General features: G+C 36.1%; 2 protein-coding genes across 2 annotated transcripts in view; both read left to right on the forward strand.

Moving 5' to 3' along the window:
- The window catches only part of LOC106942087 (RUN domain-containing protein 3A-like), a gene marked incomplete at its 5' end in the record, with an annotated part of 7,398 nt that extends 6,572 nt beyond the window's left edge, over nucleotides 1-826 (forward strand). Inside the window, 2 exons of the mRNA XM_015025263.1 lie at nucleotides 381-481; nucleotides 567-826. Of these exons, the coding sequence (XP_014880749.1) occupies nucleotides 381-481; nucleotides 567-709 (244 nt within the window). The remainder of the gene's footprint in view (nucleotides 1-380; nucleotides 482-566) is intronic.
- Nucleotides 827-7,336: 6,510 nt separating this feature from the next.
- Nucleotides 7,337-18,521, forward strand: LOC106942088 (glucocorticoid-induced transcript 1 protein-like). Its single transcript, XM_015025264.1, has 8 exons — nucleotides 7,337-8,028; nucleotides 9,563-9,708; nucleotides 11,127-11,228; nucleotides 11,497-11,613; nucleotides 14,503-14,631; nucleotides 14,707-14,875; nucleotides 15,438-15,600; nucleotides 17,540-18,521. Exons 1-8 carry the CDS (start codon nucleotides 7,905-7,907, stop codon nucleotides 17,814-17,816), a joined length of 1,227 nt encoding a protein of 408 aa, XP_014880750.1. The 5' UTR covers nucleotides 7,337-7,904; the 3' UTR covers nucleotides 17,817-18,521.
- The last annotated feature ends 1,571 nt before the right edge of the window (nucleotides 18,522-20,092 follow it).

Here is a 20,092-nt window from a genome sequence, read left to right on the forward strand (position 1 = left end):
AATGAAAATATTTTATTATTTATATATAAATATAAATAATTTTTATTATTTTTTTTTTTTTTTTTTTTTTTTTTTTTTTTTTACCAAACCATCTTTAAAAATTTTTGAGAATTTTTTTTTTTTTTTCTTAAGTTTCATTTTGTTATTTTTCCACTGGATAAATGTATGTTAAATGACAAATACATTAAAATTACTGGCTGAATTGTTCTTTCTTTCTTTGTTTTAATGAAATCTACTGCCACACACTGAAACCAGAAGCAGAGCTCACTGCAAACAGGAATATTGACTGCATTCAATTTGTCTGTCAGTTAACTCAGATTAATGCGATTCCGGGGCGGCTGCTGAGCGTCTCCCTCTCTTGTCCTCCTGTTGACCTGCAGGAGGAGTTTCCCGAGCACCGAGCTGCTGTCAGTGGAGGTCAGCCTGGACTCCGACTCCCAGAGGATCGAGGGCAAACAGAACGGAGGAACCTGGTGCACAGGTGACGCTGCAGCCACTGAAATGTTTACTTTTAAAACCCTAAATGATTATGAAGATTTAAAATGGCTGCTTTGTTTCCCCTCCAGGAAAGGACTACACCCCCTCCATGATGGGTCTGTGTGGGTCTTTGGCTTCTCTTCCAAGCACCAAATCTCTGGCTAGCTTCAAATCAAGTGAATGTCTGGTCAACATCAGCACAGAGAATAGCCCTGCTCTGTCTCCCAGCTAGGGGGCGCCAAAGACGCACTGGAAAAACAGACAATTCAACTGTTAAAGTGACTGCTCCTCACTGCGATGGCCTGGTAGGGCCTATATAGATACAAGAAGGAGCACATTTCTGAAAAAACCCCCCCCAAAAAAACAAAACTGAAATTTTGAGATGATCTCAGAAATATTCTGGAAAAAAACAAGAAAAATTGTATGTCAATAATTTGCAAAGAAAAATTTAGAATTTTGAGATTAATCTTGCAATTTTTTCAGAAGAATCTCTCAAGTTTCTGAGTTTGAAAAGTTAAAAGTTTGTGAGAAAATATTTCAGAAATTTTCAGATTAATCAAATAAATATTCTGGATAAAACAAGGAGATTCCTGAGCTCCAAAAGTTGAAAATTTGTGAGAGGAAAAACTCATACATTTTGAGATTAATATCAGAAATTTTCTGGAACAGACAAATGTCTCATATGAAAAAGTTGAAAGTTTGCTAGAAAAAAAAACAAAGAAATTTTGAGATTAATCTCAGACATTTTATAGGAAAATCAAAAACATTTCTGAGCTCCAAAACTAAAAGAAAATTGCAAGAAGAAAAAAAAACTAAGAAATTTTTAGATTAATTTCATATAAATCTCAGAAATGTTATTAAAAAATATGAAATTTCTGAGTTTGAAAAGTTGTAAATTTCGGACATGTGAAACTGAAATAAATTCCAAGAGACGAGTTCTAAAATTTTATTTAGTGATTAATGCCAACATTTCTGAGTTTTTCTCTTGCAAATTCTCTTAAATTCTCTTTTCCAGCTCAGATTTAATTTATTTAAATTCTGAGATTAATCTCAAAATTTGTGACTTTTTTTTCTCACAAACTTTCATCTTTTGGAGCTCAGATTTTACTTTTTTTTTTTCCCTAGAAAATTTCAGCAATTAATCTCAACATTTCTGAGGTTTTTTTGTCAGAAACCTTCTCCTTTCTTTCCGGCCGTGGCACGCCGTCGTACCTCACTGATGTGCGCTTTCATCTGACCCTTGACCTTTACGCTCTGAGCCCGTCTCTCTCTCTCTCCTGAATCAAACTTGAGTGAAGGAAGATCCTGCATGTCCTGAACTTTTCCAACATGGATGCAGAAATAGCTGCTGTACTGCCTCTGTCTTCATCTCCACTGCATTTCAGAGCCGGTTTACGCTTCACGCAGATAAAGTCCCACATCACCGTCCGTCCCCACCGTGCGTCCCTGTCTGCTGAGTCCGCCGTGTCTTTATCAGTCCGTCTGTGTTTTCTCTCTGTTGCCTAACAGGCAGACTGGCTCAGCTGTTGTAACATTTTAGGATATAAAAGCAGCATTTTACCATGGTTAAGTACAATATTATCAGAGATCAGAGCGAGCTGAGGCTTTTTACAGTGAGCCAAGTTATCTATGGTGAAGATTATTTAAAATATAACAGAAAGTATAATAATCCAATTACATGCTGATTTTAGGAATGACATGTGAGTCTGCCTCGGTAAACCTGTTGCATAAAAAGACAAAATGCTTTGGGACTATGCAGGATGAATGTTTTCGTTGGGGTTTTCTACCCGCTTGATGAAATAGTTTGAGTAGATGAGAACTTGTGAATCTGCCACGTGTCTGTGTGCCTTTGTTCCCTTTGTTTTCATTTCCCGACTACTTTCTTGGCGCCCTCTGTACTTATTTGTAAGACCTGGTAAAGATATGAAAAAAAAGGTGAAAATAAAGTCACATTTCACTGAAGTAGCATATGTTTTGAAACATTTAGGTAAAAAGTTCAGTGATTACAAAGTTCCACACCGATCCTCCATCATGGTTAACAGTGAATTTTAGTTGGGTTTTTTTATATTTATCTTTTTTTTTCCTAGTACATTTGAAATATGACAAAACTAACTTAAAAGTAAATTTTCAGCAAAATATAGGAGCTTTCTAAGTCAATAATCCCTTAATGTTGATGAATATGTGCGGAAAATGCCCTGTTATAAGTGGAACTTATACATACAGTACATTTTCCATCAATATCAAGCAATTATTGACATAAAAAGCTCCTATATTTTCCTGAACAGTTACCTGTAAGTTAATTTTGTCTAATTTCAAGTGTAATAAGATATTTTCACTGGAATCAAAACCAGGAAGTTGTGATTTAAATTGTAAAACAAATTTAACATATTTTCCCCATTGAGTAATTATGATCAAATCCGGTGTTAGATTTCGCTGCTGCAGTTAAATATGAATTTATTTTAAACTTTTACACATCTTTAACGTCATGTTCAGTAAAAATGGAGGATGCTGTTATCAATATTTCAATCTAATGCCGTGTGGTTGAAAGCTGGAAATCATCGCATTACTTAAAACTGCAATAAAAACTGCCTTTTTTTGGAAACAGTAATTGCTGGTGTGTACATGTTGTTGTTCCTCCTGATAAACATTTCACTGTCAGATATAGATTTGAAATTTCTCGATTATGGGGTTATTCCTAAAGTTGCTGGATGGATTGGAGATAAACGTCTAGCCATCGATGAAAATAATAAAATTAATACTGAGTTTTTATAAGCTTTTTTAGTTCTACTGGCAGATTAATGTCACTTATTTGACAATCAACTGGCACTTCGCCGTTACCTAGCAACACCTGCTAGACCCGCCCGTCTCCTAGCAACCCAGTTTGAGTTCCACTGGCAGATTATTTCACTTATAACAAAACATTTTTTTCATTTTACAAGTGAACTAACACATTTTTCATCAATATTAAGGAATTATTGACTTACAACAAGCTCCTATGTCTTGTTGAAAAGTTGCTTATATGTTAGTTTTGTCTTAATTCAAGTGTACTAAGATAGAAACTAGACTAAAAATGCTGAGTAAGATTTGTATTTTTTGCATTGTAGGCAGTTAGTACACGTTTCATTCAGGATGTTAATTCCTGACTCACCACTCACATTTCTTTTCTGTAAATAACTACCAAATATAAACATGACAAACGTTTCCCACATTAGAAATTGGTCTGATGTACATTAAGGAATTATTGACTTAAAGCTCATATCTTGCTGAAACGTTACTTATGTGTTAGTTTTTTCTTAATTTGAGAAAATTACACTAGTAATTAGACATTACTTTGTACATTTTTGTGTTTTTCAGTTCATTAGATGTTGGGTTTCATTTATGAAATAAGGAAAAGTCATCCAATGCTTGGAGAAACTGAAGCATTTATGACAACTGAAAATTGTTCTTTTGTGTCACAATGAAAGAATTCTGGTCCACGTTTTCTTTTTTTTGCAAAATTTATTTAATTTAGCCTCACTGGATGGGCTTTCAAACTAGACCAAAATACTTGGTAAGATTTTGTGTTTTTGCAGTGTATCTGAAGCCCCCTGAGATGTTCCCACCCCCAAAATGACTATCATAAGTTTTAACCATTTTCATTTTGACTAAAATCTTCATTATTATGAAGGTTACTTGTTGTATAGGAGACTTTAGTGTTAATTTTCATCTTACTGCTTTGACATTCAACTTCCTTTTCACAACTCTCACAAGTTATTCTGTCGATTTAACACCAGAAGAAAGCCACACCACAGAATCTGCTGACTTCAGTGTCATTTACTGTAATACTAAGAAACCCACCAAGCCACCCTCTTCCCCCCTGCTCCACTTTGTTTTCACAGTTTCCCTTTGCAAAGCTAACTTTGTCTTGCATGACATCTTTTCCCTTCAGATAGGTTTGAAATAGTTCACGTCAGGTCAAAGGTTAGGCTCATTTATCCATTACCTCAGACAAATAGACAGAGCTAAGCAAACATTAGCTGAAGGTCCTTTGGTAAATGTTGGAAATGCTTTATGTGGGGCATGCATTCCTGATTGACGTACTGTCCAATTAGCTCCCTGGCTGTAAATGAATGGATGCCAGTGGGTTTTGTGAAGAGTTTGAGTTTAGTTATCAGGCTTTGTCTCAGTTTCTTTGCATGTGTGACATCATTTCTTGGATAGTTTTTTCATCATAGTTTTGTTTATTTCATTGTGGCTAATTCAGTTAGTTTAAATTTTTAGTGTGCTTGCTAGTTTTTATAATGATTAACTATTGTTAGTTATAGTTATACTTTTTTATATACTTTGGTTAACTTTTAGAGGCAGAATTTAAAAAAAAAACGTTGGAAGATTTTTTATGATTGGGTAATGAATACTCAACAGAAGGTATAATTTTCTAAAATTGAATTTAATTATTCAGTTATTCAGGATAAACTGTGGCGTTTTATCCCAGCTTTAGCTGTTGCCATTTTAGGGGATTAGCTTAAATGCTGCCAGAAGGGGTATGGAGTGCCGTAAGTTGCCGACAGATGACGTAAACAGCTTGGGTGGCGGAAAACACGAAAACGAAGAGTATTATAGCTATAATATCAGTATGTTTTAGTTACATAAACGCGCGATGTAGTTCCAGTTGGTTATATTTTTACCTCACGAATTACCGTTTTTATTTATTTCAATAAACAAAAATGTTTTCTCAATTTCAGTTTTTGCTAGTTTTAGTTAATTATAGTACCCTAACAAGCACCCGAAGCCATATGGAAACCCGTTATTGCTGCGTTAGGGGGTATGAATCCATTCGAGGAGGGCACAATTTTGGATCTGCGCTGTTTTGATGAGGGAACACGTTGAGGTTTGGCGCTGGTCTGGGATCAGCTTGAGAAAGCGGTGTCACGTTATCTTTTGCCCTCTTCCCCTGTCCCCACCGATGGCACTCCCTTTCACACAGAGGCAGGACATTTATCTCACACAAAGCACGCTGTCCCGCTTACACACACACACGCACACGAACACACACCACCCAGCTGGCAGTTATTGGTTGAACAAATGACGAAGATGGAGGCATATTTTGATTACATGTTATCTTGGAGAAAGTCAAACATCGTATCTAGGGAAAACCACAGTAAGGTGTTACATTTACTTAAGTAACATTTTTGGAAAAATGTACTGAGTATTTCTGCTATGCTGTACCTTGGAGTAATTTTGCTATGATGTATTGTTACTCTTACTTGAATAAAATTTCTGGATTCTCTACCCACTGAATAAAAAACAAACAAATTCACCAGACACAGACACACATCTGCAGTTTTTGTTAAAAGTTTTTTATTGAAAGAAACTGATTTGGGAACATTTTCTTTTGCCTGATTTTGTCATTTTTTGCTACTTGAATGAATTATTGTCATTTTCTTCCTTAAAATACCAACATTTCCACCTAACTTTATATGTTGGTCTGTCTCATTGTGTTATTTTTAAATATTAATGATAGATAATTTGATCATTTACTCAGTACTTGAGTAGATTTGTTACCACATACTTTTCACTCTTTTAGACGGTTACTTTTTACATTTTACTTGAGTAAAAATATGTTGAAGTAGTGCTACTCTTACATGAGGACAATGTTTGGATACTCTACAGACCTTTGGGTAAAAGTACTCTAAAATGTACTCAAGTAATCCTGCAGATTCATGTTGTCTTTTTGATTTTTTTTCTCTCATTTTGCTTTTATTTATAGACTTTTTAAAAATACAGCTGTGCCCTCTTTTTCCTAAGAGATCAGAATCAGTAGTAGTAGATAAACAACTGAACCTTGACAGCCCTGCAGAATCTAGAGAGGGTGCCTGAGAAAGTACAGAGCACTGAAGCATGAGAGACTCCTCATATCCTCTTTGTGAACTTTTTGAAAGTTAACATGAAATGCACAACAACCAGACTACTGTACAGGTTTCTGGGTTAAGCTGTTAAAAGATAGTGTTCTTCATATTACCAACTTATTGTACATGTGTTTTTCTATTGTATATTTTCATATATTTCTGTTTTATTATGTTTCTCACTTCTCTGCCTTTTGTTCTATGCAACGAATTAACAATAAAATGTATTTTAAATGAATAAAAACAAAAAGAAAATGTATAAAATGAAATGGAAATTGAGTGTGATAATGGTTTCACTTTGCTGTTGTTTAGTTGGTCTGCAAGAAATTTCCACCCTTCATTGTGACAGAAAATTCACCTGAACAAAACCTCAAATCAGGGTTGCAGCAAACGTTTTGAGGCACAACAAATCAACAATTTTCAAATATGAGGATCTGTTCTTTATCATTCACTCTGGGATCTGCTAATTGGTTGATCTGGAGCTAACTATTGTTAGCAATTAAATATGATAATTCTCTCAATTTTATGTTTTTTTATTAAATGAATATGTTGACAAGTAGAAATTTTATAGCTCTATGTGTGCCACTGATTTAATGAGATGGAAACCAACACAATTGTAACTTGTTTATTCCTTTCAACGTCTGGTTTTACAGAGAAGTTTGGCTAGTATCTTTAAAAACCTGCCAGAAGTTATTTATTGTCATAATTATTCCCTTTTTTGAAAGCAGTCTGTTCATCTGTAATGATGTGGGTATCAATAAAAGTGAGAATTTACATAACATGTAGTATTTAGGAGGATTTTAAAAGTAGTAAATCTGTTAATGCGACGTATGAATGGGGGCGGGGACAGAAAATTTTATTGTTTGAGATTTGACAGATTGATGGGGCATTGACCAATAGGGTTCAAGAGCGAGTCCCCACCAGCCAATCAGAAGTCAGAGCTGCGTCTAAGTTTGGCATAATTAAATCCACTCCAGCGTGGTTGCGGTGGAAGTGTTTTGAGTTTGCCATTAAAGCCAGAACACTGGAGGGGGAAGACAACCACGTCTACTTTCGCAACTTTCAAGGCCGTCAAAAACACACCTCGGCCCGAAAAACACATAATGAAACAGGCCTCTAAATGAGCTCTGAAGACGGAGGAGTTGACGTGAGAGTGACTTTTTTTGAAGCTGGAGCTGCTTCCTCGTTCGACAGAGGGGTGAAACATCTCAACATCCTCACAAAGAAACTTTGCTTTGCTAGGCTGCTAACTCGAAAACGACCAAGTCAACAACAACAAAAAAGTATCACTAGCGACGGCGCTTGCACAATAAAACGTTTATATGTCGAGCTGAGTGACGTTAACTTCTTTAATTCACTGTGAAAGTGTTATGTGTGCGGTTCAGGGGAGAAGTTTGTAACGGTTTCGAGTAATCATCATCATCACTACAGGAGGAAGAGCTGCAGTGGGTAACTTTAGCCAAGCTACGAGCAGCAGCCCAACTCATACATCTGAAGCTGGGCTGCCAGTTTTTAGGTGATTAGTTCAAGCTGGTTCCCGCAGACATGTCCGGCCGAAGTGGAGCTGGACATCCCCGGCCTGGCTCTCTGGGTCCGCAGCCCCTCAAGGCGACTGTTCCCTTCAGGCTGGCCAGCAAACCGCGACCGAACCGGAGGGATGGGAAGTCAGGTATGGACTCAAAACACCTGTTGAGCTCTGACTGGAAACAGAAACTTATACAACATCATATCAGTCAAGGATGACGAGGATTTTTTACACAACTTTTACTCCGGAAAAATGTCATATTTATCCCCCAAAACTATTTTTAATAGGAAAGTTACTCCAGACAATTAATGCTTTAAATGCAAAATATTTTTGACTTATTTAGCTGTAATCTGGACATGATCTGTAATTCTAGATCAGAGCCATCTTTGCTCTCAGTACAGCTGAATAAAACTCGTCAAGAGTTGCAAATGTATTGACAAAGGGCGACTTATAATTTGAATAAATGTCTGCTGGAGGAAATATGTTACACTTTTTAAACAACCACCATTTTATATCTATTTTTATGCTTTAAAGTGAAGAAAAGTCAAGAAAGTTGATATTTGTGGGAAATATTGATCTAAAAACTATTGCTAGTACTTTATCATTCTATTGTGGAAATGCACTGAGATTAATCTGTTTTTTTTTTTTTTACTTGTTTATTATTAGCTGAAGTTGTTTATTGCACACCACTGTTAACGAAACACCCTGTGTGGTAACACCGCATAGGAAGAAATAAGATTATACCAATAATCAAACACTAATGGGCTTTTAATTTAGGCTCTAAATGTTGCATTAAATGTTAGGTAAACAAATAGGAAGTGAGTAACATGTACTGATTTTTCTATTTGCAAAATAAAGTTTTAATTTGTTTTCTGATCTGGAGAAGTTTTGTTCTCCTCCAAAAGGGCAGGAGTAGCTTAAAGGTTACTGCAGTTTCACAAACCCTTTTCCTGTCTTATTGAATGTATTCATGAGGTGGTTTAAAAAAGTTATTGGTTTTTAACCTAGTAGCACTATATCTAGATACAACCACCAGAATAACTAGTTACACCAAACTAGCTTTTAAAAAACTGCTCTTATTTTAAACGGGAAAGCAATATTTGTACATAGCATGTTAGTTATTACAGTCTTAAACATTGATTTATGCTTTTGTATGCATGAATTTAAAATAAGAGCTGTTATGTGTTTTCTTTATAGTGTAACATTATGAATGTAACAAACTGATATTTGCTGGGTAATTAGTCAGCCTGTGTAACCTCAATGGGTGCGGTTCGTTCAGTTTTCACACCATGACTGTCTGGGTTTATCATCTGTTTCTAGGCAGTGAAGTTTAGTAGCTTTTTACAGCAACAGGTAGGGCAGGGGAAGTGCTGTAAAACCATGTGCAACATCCATATATCTATGAAATAATTGATTAAATATTGGCGGTGTTTCTGTGAAAAGTTCTGATGTCCTTATTGAACACCGGTCGTTTTAAGATTTGATGAGGAAATTGAGATGCAGATTTTCATAGAAGGAACTTAAATATTTATCTTTTCATTGTCTAGAATTATTCCAAAATATTCAGATTCCTTTACAAAACCGGATGTTTAAACAAAAACATGAATTTCTGATGTAAAATGTCTAACTTGCTTGCCTTTTTAAAAAAATACATTCTGTTTTTCTGGAACGTTTGTAGCTGGAAAGCCCAGGCTGCACCAGCTGAGCTCGGGGATGAGACGGACGATGTCGCTGGACGCCATCATCGGGCCGTACCTGCAGGGACACTGGCCGAAAGAACCCGAAGTCCACTGCGGTCCGTCCTGCAAAGACAAATCAACCCAGGTGTGCTCTACATGGAGATAAGTGTGAGAGTTAATCAGCAATAAATCGACTGGTCGCATAGTAAATTAACATTAATGTGATAATTTCCATTCGTTAAAGAGAAGCTTCCCTTTAATATCAACGGAAATTCTCCATTTTGAAACTCAATAAATCTTACTGGATGATAAATCGTCCCAGAAGTTATTGCGATAAACGATAATATTGTTGTTTTTGAGATCATTTTTAATTAATATAATGGTAATGACGCATTCTCAAAGATTAATAAACTTTAAAATCTAGAGAACATTTAACTCTGGAACTGGAAGTCATTTTAAATATCCACGAGAAACAACAAATATAATCTCTGTAAACAAAATCATCCTTCAAAAAACGGGCTGTTTGAGACCAAAGCACCCGAATGAAAACTTTTCTCATCCAGTTTCTGAGAGAAAATAAAAAATAAAAAAAAATTATGCAAATGGAAATTATTGATCTTGTTTTAATTTATAATGCGATTAATTGATTTATTGCTACATGTGACACTCGGTAAGAAGTAGCTAGTTTACACTTCCTGCCACTTTTGCCTGAATTATTATTTTTGGTTATCGAGACTTAATAATAAATTTTAATTATTGTTGTTTTGTTTGTTCATTTTGTACATTTAAAATATTTTAAATGTGTTGAATGTTCTGTAGAAATGTACATTTGAGAGGTTACACCTGCGTCAATATGTTTTTATTTCTAGTTGAAAATGGTCTCAGAATGACAATATTATCATTTACTGCAACAACTTCTGCAGCATTTGATATTGTAGGAGTTTAAAAGTGAGTCAGAGGAATAAGTTTGTCACAACTTTGAGTTTATTTTGTTAAAGCTCTGCATGGATTTTCAGTTTAGTTTAGTTTAAATGGACAGATAGGTTTGAGTCATGGTGTCTATTTATTTCCCTGCAGTTTTCTGCAAAGATAGAAGTGAGACGGTGAGCAGAAGGAGGGGGGGGAGAGCGAGAGCGAGAAAGGGGGAGGCAGTGTCCGGTGCTTGCACAGCTATTACATAGTGTGAACCACAGCCATGAGAACAGTGACTGAAGTCAGCTGATGAGGCTGTTCTGGCTGCACCCATCCTCTCTGCTCTGTGTGCAGGCTCTCGCCACTGCTCTTCGGTTGCCCACATCCTCCACCCGCTCTGTTTTTCAGTTTCTCCTGCTCTTTTGCTCTTCTAGAAGTGTGAAGAGCAAGTCTGTGGGTGTTAACTGTTTAAAATATCAAGTCAAGAACAAGATAAAACCACCGTATCTGTGTGATCCAGACCAGAGGTTTTGATGTAATGTGAGGTTTATTCTTGTCGCTGTTTTTTGACCAGACTCGGATGATGTGATGATCTGAGCTAAAAATTCACATTGAAAACCTTTTTTTTGTTTTTTGTTTTTTTATCTGTAGACTCCGGACTCATGGGTGGAGAAGTCCAGGAGCAGGCGAGCTAGCACCAGCGGCAGCCACAGACGCTCGGCATCGTGGGGCAGCACTGAGCATCTTCGAGAAGTCAGTCTCTGCTTTTATTCCTCAGCAGGTTTATAACTCTGGATTCAAGTGGCCAGGCTCATTAAAAAAAAACACTTTTCTGAGCAGTGATCTCATCTGCTGCTCGGAAACTTCCTGTTTTCTCACCTACATGCACATAAAAGTCTGGTTTCAGCATATTTCATCTGTTATTTGCAGATGATTTTTATTTTTTTAATATGCATGACTAAAGCCATCAATGCCGATGTATGCACAAATGTAATTGGCTGTAACCTGTGTTATTTTGCAGATTGTCAAACTGAAACAACAACTGCAGCAGGGCAGCAAACCTGTGGCCTCTGGGGTGCATGACAAAGATCGTCAGTGTTGTTATCCTCATGGGAGCTGCAGCCTAGGAGCAACTCAGGTATTTACCATCATCATCAAACAAACACAGCGGCCCTTTGAGGCTGCACAGTCTTCTACTACGACTGTCTGCTGTGTCCAATTTTTGAATTTATACATCGAATGTGCAACTATTTACAGGAAGTGACTGAATTAAAGCACTGAAGCAACAGGAAGATCACTACATCACATGTGCTTCTTCTTCTTAGGAAGAAAGGCATAGTTCTGCTTTTGAGCACAGCTGGTCATTTTGTAGTGTTTGGTAATTGCACACTTGATTTGGTTTTTGAGGCTTGTGGTCACAATTGTTTAAAATAAAATCAATTCGTAGTTTATACTGGCTCTTTTAGAGTAACAAAGGCAGTCAGTCTAGGCTCATTTCATGGTTTATTGTTGTGGGAAAGACCCAAAAATCCATCACGTCACAGTTTCATAACAACAATTGGTAAATTAAACCATAGCTTTTACTTCCTGATGCAACAGAAGTGTTGTTTCTTTAAATTCTGTCTGCTAATAATGGTTTAAAACCCACAAGGAAACATCGATATGAGCTGAGTTATCAACAAGTCGTAACAAAACCGAGAGGAAACAAGCTAGCATTAGCCTAGCATCTCAGCAAACTCCTGCCTGTGCAAAGATCCTTAGCAGAGTTGGATGCTTGTTTACTGAAGAGTTTTTCTAGCCGAGTCAGTTCATCCGTTAGAAAAATTAAGCAACAACTTGTTTTTGTTTGTTTTTAGGGGAAGTGTAATTGGAACATAACAGCTTTCTTAAACCCAGTTCTCAGGGTTTTTACCTTTCAGAGTATATTGCAAAGTTTTGCAATGTCCAGCAACGCCCATTACAAATCCGTTTTTCTGGGGTTTTTTCTCACATCTTTTGAGTATACTGTGACCAAGCACTCGATAATGAGAAGCTGTGATTGTGGAACCAAAGAGGCACGGCTTAGAAATCCAGTCATTGCTCAATAAAATGTCACATTCATTCTGCAGCGCCTTCTGACCATTGTAATCTGTATTTTTTTTGAGTGCAGATCATTAAATTTTATTTACACTGAAGAAATTAGCTTAATTGCATGAAAAGCTATTAAGCTAATCATTGTTTCAAGCAAAATTTCTGATAAAATTGAACAATTTCCTACAGTTTAGCATTAGATATTGGATATATGCTTTGAGTTTTTCTTTTTCTGGACTTTTGACCTTATTGGATTTGGACATTTTAGTGTGAACCATTCATTTTCTTTTCTTGAAAGATGAAAGAATGAATTTTTTCGACATTGGGAAAATGACGTGCATTCAAAACCACCACTAGCAACATTAGCTGGTGTTCTGGATGCTTCAGTCGTTTACAATGTTGTGAAGGAATTTTGTCACCATTCTTCTTTACAACTCGGCTACATTTCAGCAGAAAGACATGGGTTCATTGTCCTGGTGATGATCCAGTTCTGGCCCAACTTCTGTGTACCTTCTGTACACAGAAGTTGTAAGTATTTTTATAATTTCTAGATACGAGTAGAAGTTAAAATACTCTCATCTCATACATATATTTATATGTTTAAATTTTTAAACAATGCTACAGTACACTCTTTTCTCCATTTTTTTTTTTTTTGTTTCTAATCCCTTTTTATAGCGGTTGATTCTTCTAGAATATAAGTTATTAGGGCTGTGTAATTTTATCAATTCTATGATATTGATTTTTTTCCTCAAAGTATCAATTTTTCATCTGCGAGTATCGATACATGAAATCCTTCTTTGAGTTTTTATGTAAAATCCACTTGAATTAAATGACAGCTATCACACATGACATTTTTACCCAATTGCACATATACATTAAAAATGACATTTACTGAAATGACCGGTTACAATTAATTAAATAATTAAATTAAACTAATAAATTACATTATAATATATTGAGTAAGACAAAAAAGGTTAATTTTCTGCATATCCAAATACACAAAGCCAAATGTATAACAAAATGACATTTATTACACCAGTATTACACCATCAGTTCAGTTAATTCAATCCAAGTCTGGTACAGTAAGAAAATGTCACCAAAATCACTCAAATCTTTCAGAAAATCTTTGAAAATGATTGAATCGTATAGTTTGCTGAATATCGTGATATATATTGTACCGTGAGCAGAATATCGCTTATCGTATTGTATCATGTGATTAGTGTATTGCTACAGCACTGAGTTACAGCCAAAATGATACAAAAAATGATATGTCTTTACAGTACACTGCAAAAACACAAAATCTTACCAAGCATTTTTGGTCTTTGTTTTATTTATTTATTTTTTGATCGTTTGGGTCTGAATGAGTGTTGATCTGCTCTTAAACATTAATTACTTTATAGTTGTAGATTGATAGTAGTAGAAACAATTTTATGTATTTAATTGCACTTCAAAAAACACAAATCCTTTTTTGATCTAGTTTCTAGTGCAAATATTTTAGTAAACTATAAACAAAACAAAACTAACTTACAAGTCACAGTTCAGTGAGATACAGGTTATATTGCCTTTAAATAGGTAAATGCTTAATATTTATGAAAAACTACTGGTGGCGGAGGGGGCGGAGCTAAGAGACTAAGGGGGTGGAGCCAATAGGCTAGGGGGCGGAGCCATGTCTGCAGACGAGTTCCTTTAAATCGAGACTAAGAAGCCACCTGTGTAGAGCCGAAACTTGACAATTGTTGGCTGTGTTTTATAACTTTGTGTTTTTTTTGTGTGCTTTTTAATGATGTAACGCATTTGAACTGCCTTGTTGCTGAAATGTGTTTTGCTAATAAACTTGATTGATTGATTAATCTATATCAAATAGCTGAACTGGTAATTTGTGTGGTTGTTGAGCTGAAGTCAGGAGCTGCCTTTAAAGTGAACTAAAAGTTAAGTGGATTTGTGTTTGTGTCCATAGACCCAGCCGGTTCCCATCCCCCTCTCCCCTCTGTCTACTCTGGTTCCCCGCCTGCGCTGCAGCGTGGAGGGCCTCAACCAGGAGCTGGAGGGCATGTTCATCAGCCAGTCTCCTCCCCCACAGCACAGGGTAGGTGTCTCTCATGTCTCCTGTCCTCAGAAAATCACAATGATGCCCGACTTATTTTGTTCTCCTTCTCGTCAGCTGCTTGAAGTTCCAGACGGTCACCGCGCTCCGGTGCCTCTGCACAGCTGCAGCAGCGGTTCGCAGAGCGACCGCGCCACCACACCCCTCTCCTCCTCCTCTAACTGCTCCTCTCCCTGCGCTTCGCCTCCATCTAATGCTCTAGATGCTCCCCTGGACCCTCACCAAGGCTAGTTTATATTGTTTATTATGCAAAATAAACAAAATTAAACAAAATTTTCCTTAAAAAAAAAAAGGATAATTGAGACAAAAGCACCAAACTGAAGACTCTTGGCATCCAGTTTTTGGTAGAGAAAAGCAATACATTTTAATTTTGTCACGTTTGGTTATCTGGTTTTACTGCTGTATGTGCTGTACAATGGCTGATGGAAAAGAAAAGTGCTTTGTTGTTGATTTGTCATCCAGAAAATACTCCCTGTACTCATGTTGGTTGTGCAGGAGGCTCCACTTCTGCTTTTCAAAGATGTACAGTTGTGTAATTCGCAGCCATTTTCATATGCGAGTGTAAATGTGGCCAGAAGCTGTTTGTTTGGATTTAAAGTGACGGAGCCCTAAAACGGCTCATTCACTGATCGGACTAAATTCTCATTTTCCAAGAATGATTTTGACCAAAAAATATGATGAAACTGTTTTGTATAAACTCATCCTAACCTGTGAAAGGAAGAGTAATGCGTCTCCTTTAATGAAGTAGCAAACAAATGTGTCATTTGCATTTTTTCCTTTTGCTTCAGGCTCAGTAGAGAAGTGTCCGCTGTCTCCAGTGTCCTCCCACAGTGAGGCCGAGCTCAACCAGCCACCACAAATCTCCTCCTCTCCAGGACTCAACAAAAGCTTCTGCTTCCAGCGAGAACCTCCAGAGGGCTGCGAGAAGGTCCGAGTCTGGGAGGAGATCAGGTACCGTTCTGCAGATAATCTGAGTTTAGGCAGCATCATAATGTAAAGTTAAGTGGAAATTTAGGTATTCTAAGGACAAAAATGACAATAATTCATACAATTAACAAAAAATAACAAAATAAGACAAAAGAGATTTTTTTCAAATTAGTTTCTTGTAATAAAAAACTTAAAAACTGCAGGTGTCTGTCTGGTGAATTTTTGGCTTAAAGATGTTTGTTTTTCATTCAGTGGGTAGAAAATCCAGAAATTTTACTCAAATAAAAGTAAAATGTAAAAATACTCCGAAAGGTAAATAAAAAAAAAGTTACTCAAGTAAATGTAATAATTAATCTATTGATTATTGTGATGATTAATCATCTTTAAAAAAAGCGCATTCTGTAGATTTTTCATTTAAGCTTAAAAATACAATAAAACATGCAAATAACAAAGAAATCCTCTCTTTAAATGGGAAAATAAACATTATTTTGCCTGAAATGTTATATATATAAAGCGATTGATATGAATATTTGTGCATAAAAAAACAACTGAATGTTTACATGAAATGAACTTTCCAAATACCAGCAGGATTGTTATTTGATGCTTTAACAGAAACGGTTTAGGATTCAGATGAGTCTGACACATCAATCTTTTCTGATGAGCAGCGTAAAATTAGATTATTTTTTAGTTGTTTATGTAGATAAACTGAAAAAAATATTGATTCGTAGTTCCTGCTCAGCCTGGGAGAATATCTGGTTTCATTTCCACTTTTCATGATGGGTGGTATTGTTTTGCATTATTGACTGAAAATGAGCTGAACTGTTGAAACTTATTAGGTGTAAAATCACTAATAGGAAGTGAAGCTGCGCCTTTATTCCTGTTTGTCTTGGTTTTAGTCTCTCACTCCCTCTGACTCATGAGTTAAACTAACAGCTTCTGGTTTACAGTGACGACAGTTGGCTCCTTTTTCAGGCACATTGCACATAAATTGGTAATCTGAACATTCATGAATCTAAACCAGAATTATAAAAGTTTTAGGTTTTTCATTGTAGTTTAGTTTTGATTGTAATTCTGTTTATTTGTTAAATATTGTTTATTTTTCAGTAGTTACAGTGATAGTTTTAGTTTTTTCATACTTTGGTTTAGTTTTGAGTGCAAAATTCAATAATCTCGAAGTATGTTATCGTGATTGGGTAACAAATACTCAACAGAAAATACTATTTTCAAAAAATGTATTGATTTATTGCTAAGCAATCAAGCAGGTTTGGGTAGAGGATCCAAAAATTGTCCTCAAGTAAGAGCAGCACTACATAATTTACTTTTACTTCAAGTAAAAGTAAAAATATCCATCCAAGAAATTACTACAGTAAAAGAGTATTTGGTAAAAAGTTTATTCAAGTACTGAGTTACTAATCAGATTATTAATCATTTAATGTTTAAAAATTATAGAGTAATGAGTGGAAATGTTGATATTTTAAGGACACGGATAACAGTAATTCACATAATTAGCAACAAAATAACAAAATCAGGCAAAATGAATGTTTCCAAATCAGTTTCTTTCAATAAAAAACATAAACTTTCACATAAACAGCGGCTGTGTGTTTTTGTCTGGTTAAAACATGTTTGTTTTTCATTCAGTGGGAAGAAAATCCAGAAATTTTATTGAAGTAAGAGAAGAAATACTTTATAATAAGATTACTAAAGTAAATGTAACTGAGTAAATGTAACTAGTTACTTCCCAACTCTGGTGTTTTCTCACAACTTTTGCTGTCGTCATTTTGCCACCAGGAGGAAAATGTCGCGCCGTAATGCCGTAATTTACTAACCGTAAACTAAAATGAATTTCACATCAGTTCGAAGGTTAATGAATATGATATACCATGATATTGCTATAATTTCAGTTAAATCTTTTAGTTAATGATGATGACCTCGATCCAACCCAAAGTCCTGCTCTCTCCTGCAGTATCCCACACCACCACAAGGAGGCCCCGGTCTCCTCCTGCCCTGACCCCAACAAGGTGAACTTCACGCCCCACGGCGGCTCGGCCTTCTGCCCCGTCAGCCTGCTGAAGCCCCTGTTCCCCTCCATGGACCTGCTGATCCGCAGCCTCACAGTCTCTCCCGTCGGGAACTGCTCCGGCCAGGGAACGCCGTCCGCTGGGAACCGCGGTGCCTCCCCGGATCCGGCTGCCGCCTCCGCCGTGCTGGGAGACGCTTCGGGAGAGGCGCTCGCCTTCTGATTGCAGCTGCAGCTCTTTTCTGTGAAAATGATGATGCAAATGTTTACCTGGACCAGGCAGGTGTGTTTGAACTGCTCTTCTTCTTTAGATATAAAATAATCTGATTTATGAGTAACTCTGGAGGAGGGCAGATAAATGATGTGGTGGTGTAAAACACCCCTGGTGAAATTTTAGGTGTTTTTCCTGATAAATCAACTCTTTCCACCTTTTATTGTGACTTCTTCTCTTAGTCCAATGCACTTTCAGTCAAATTTAACTCTAATTTTAATCCAAATTCATTCATTTTGTTTGTAAATCTACATTTAAGCCCCATATTATTATTATTTCCTGACATATTTGAATTTAAATCTGACCTTAAACCAAAAAGTTATTTCTGAAGATAAAACTGTAAAATGAGCTGTATTTATTTACATTTTCATTAAAAATTGTGTTGCAAATTACTTATATCCTTCTCAGTAATCGGTTTGAGAGTCTTGGCTCCGTCTGGCTGAGCTTCACAAACATTCAAATTACATCCACATCCCAGTAAAATTAAAATAATATAATAATTTGATGCAATAATTTTGTGCTTAACTGTATGTTTGGACTTCTAATTTTTATTTTCTAGCAGAAATCCTGAAGGTTTTGCATAAAAATTCATGAAAGTTGTCAGAAATGTATCCACTGTTATCAAAAAAATTAAACCAAACCCACAGGATAATGATGCCACCACCATGTCTTGATTCCCTTCTTCTTAGTCTAGATATATGGACAATAGAATATATCGTCTGATACAGAATCAGTGCTGCTGTTGCCTTCCTGACAGGTTCATGTTTTGCTTTATTCTTGGTTTGGCTTTATTGTTTTTGGATAACTTTCTCCTGGTGAAATGCTATGGAAAATAATGCTGAGGAATTTTATTTGTAGCCTTCTTATGACTGGTACCTTTAAACAATGAGCTAATAGATTCACCAGAAAGATGGTAGAAAATCTGAATGCAATCAAAACAAGAGGTCATTGCTGCTTTTTTCCCCAAAAAAATATTTTCTTTTCAACGGATCAGTTCAGAATATGTCGCTCTAAAAGTGGAAAGTTTTGGTTACTTATCAGGATTTCCTTTAAAAAACGACATTTTACCAGGGGTATGAACACTTCTGAGCTCCGTCGAAACCCAAAGGAAAGACTTTATAAGCTACAATTTCCTTCCAGGAACTCAAAACATTTCAATTTGGGTCAATCAGTTTTATTTTCCAAAGAAATTTATGGCCAAAAAAACAACATGAAACAGAGCTTTGACTTTACTGACTTCACTTCCTGCCTAGATCCTCCTCTTTTTTTACGTTTGTCCAAAATATCAGGAGTCTAGGTCTTCTGAGAACACTCACTTATTATTAAAATGAGTTTTCTTCCTTTTTGTAGGTATTCAAAGATATTTATGTGTAACTGGATGTTGCTAGTGCATGACAAATCAGCTGGTAATCTTTGCTTGACTCAAGAGAAGACAATGAAATCACTTATTTTGTTTTATTATACTTGGCCGTAGGGAAATTTCCGTTTGTTGGAGTTGGGTAGCATTTACACCCAAGAGCTTCAGCTTCCTGCTTTAAGGTAGTTTGTTGTTTTTGTAGAAATATGTATGAGTTAGTAGTTAAAGATGTTGTTTTTCGATGTTGGTGTATCAAGAACACACCAGGTAGGTGTGTTTTTGACGCCATGTTGATAGTTTTGAGGTTTCACGGCCCAGTTGACTACCTAACCAGTTTTAGTGGTATAGATGTGTCGCCTTTCATGTTTGCTTTGATATGTTTTCGTTCTGCCAAGCTGACAAGTCGATCAACTAGTTTTATTTCCGGTAGACATGTTTGCACAGATTGAACTGCTACCTTCGAGTTGCAATTCTTTGTTTTGTTTTTTTTACTTTCATTCTTTTTGTACTTCTTTGTAAATCTTAAGAGTAGTAAAGTGTATTTTGTACGTCTTTATCAGTTACCTGCAGCATAAGCTAAAAGGAAAAAAAAATCTCCTGTTATTTCTAGTTTTGTTGATGTTCGTTTGTGGCAGGTTTTTCATCATCGGGTGGAGTTTTATGCACTTCCAGGAGAGGATGTTTGTTTTTTTCCCCACTTTTTACACATTTCTGGGTAAAGTGTCTGACAGATTTATGTGTGTGTGAGTGTGTGAGCATGGTGATGGAGACTTGATTGATCTTTTGACTAACTTGTAGTTTTTTTTATATTATTATTATTAAAAATACAGAATAGAGTTGTTGATACAAAATGCTTCCTTTCTGTTTGGAT

This window comes from Poecilia latipinna, unplaced genomic scaffold (genome assembly GCF_001443285.1).
Source record: "Poecilia latipinna isolate Pla-1442-1.1 unplaced genomic scaffold, P_latipinna-1.0 Scaffold4033, whole genome shotgun sequence".
NCBI classification, from domain to species: domain Eukaryota; kingdom Metazoa; phylum Chordata; class Actinopteri; order Cyprinodontiformes; family Poeciliidae; genus Poecilia; species Poecilia latipinna.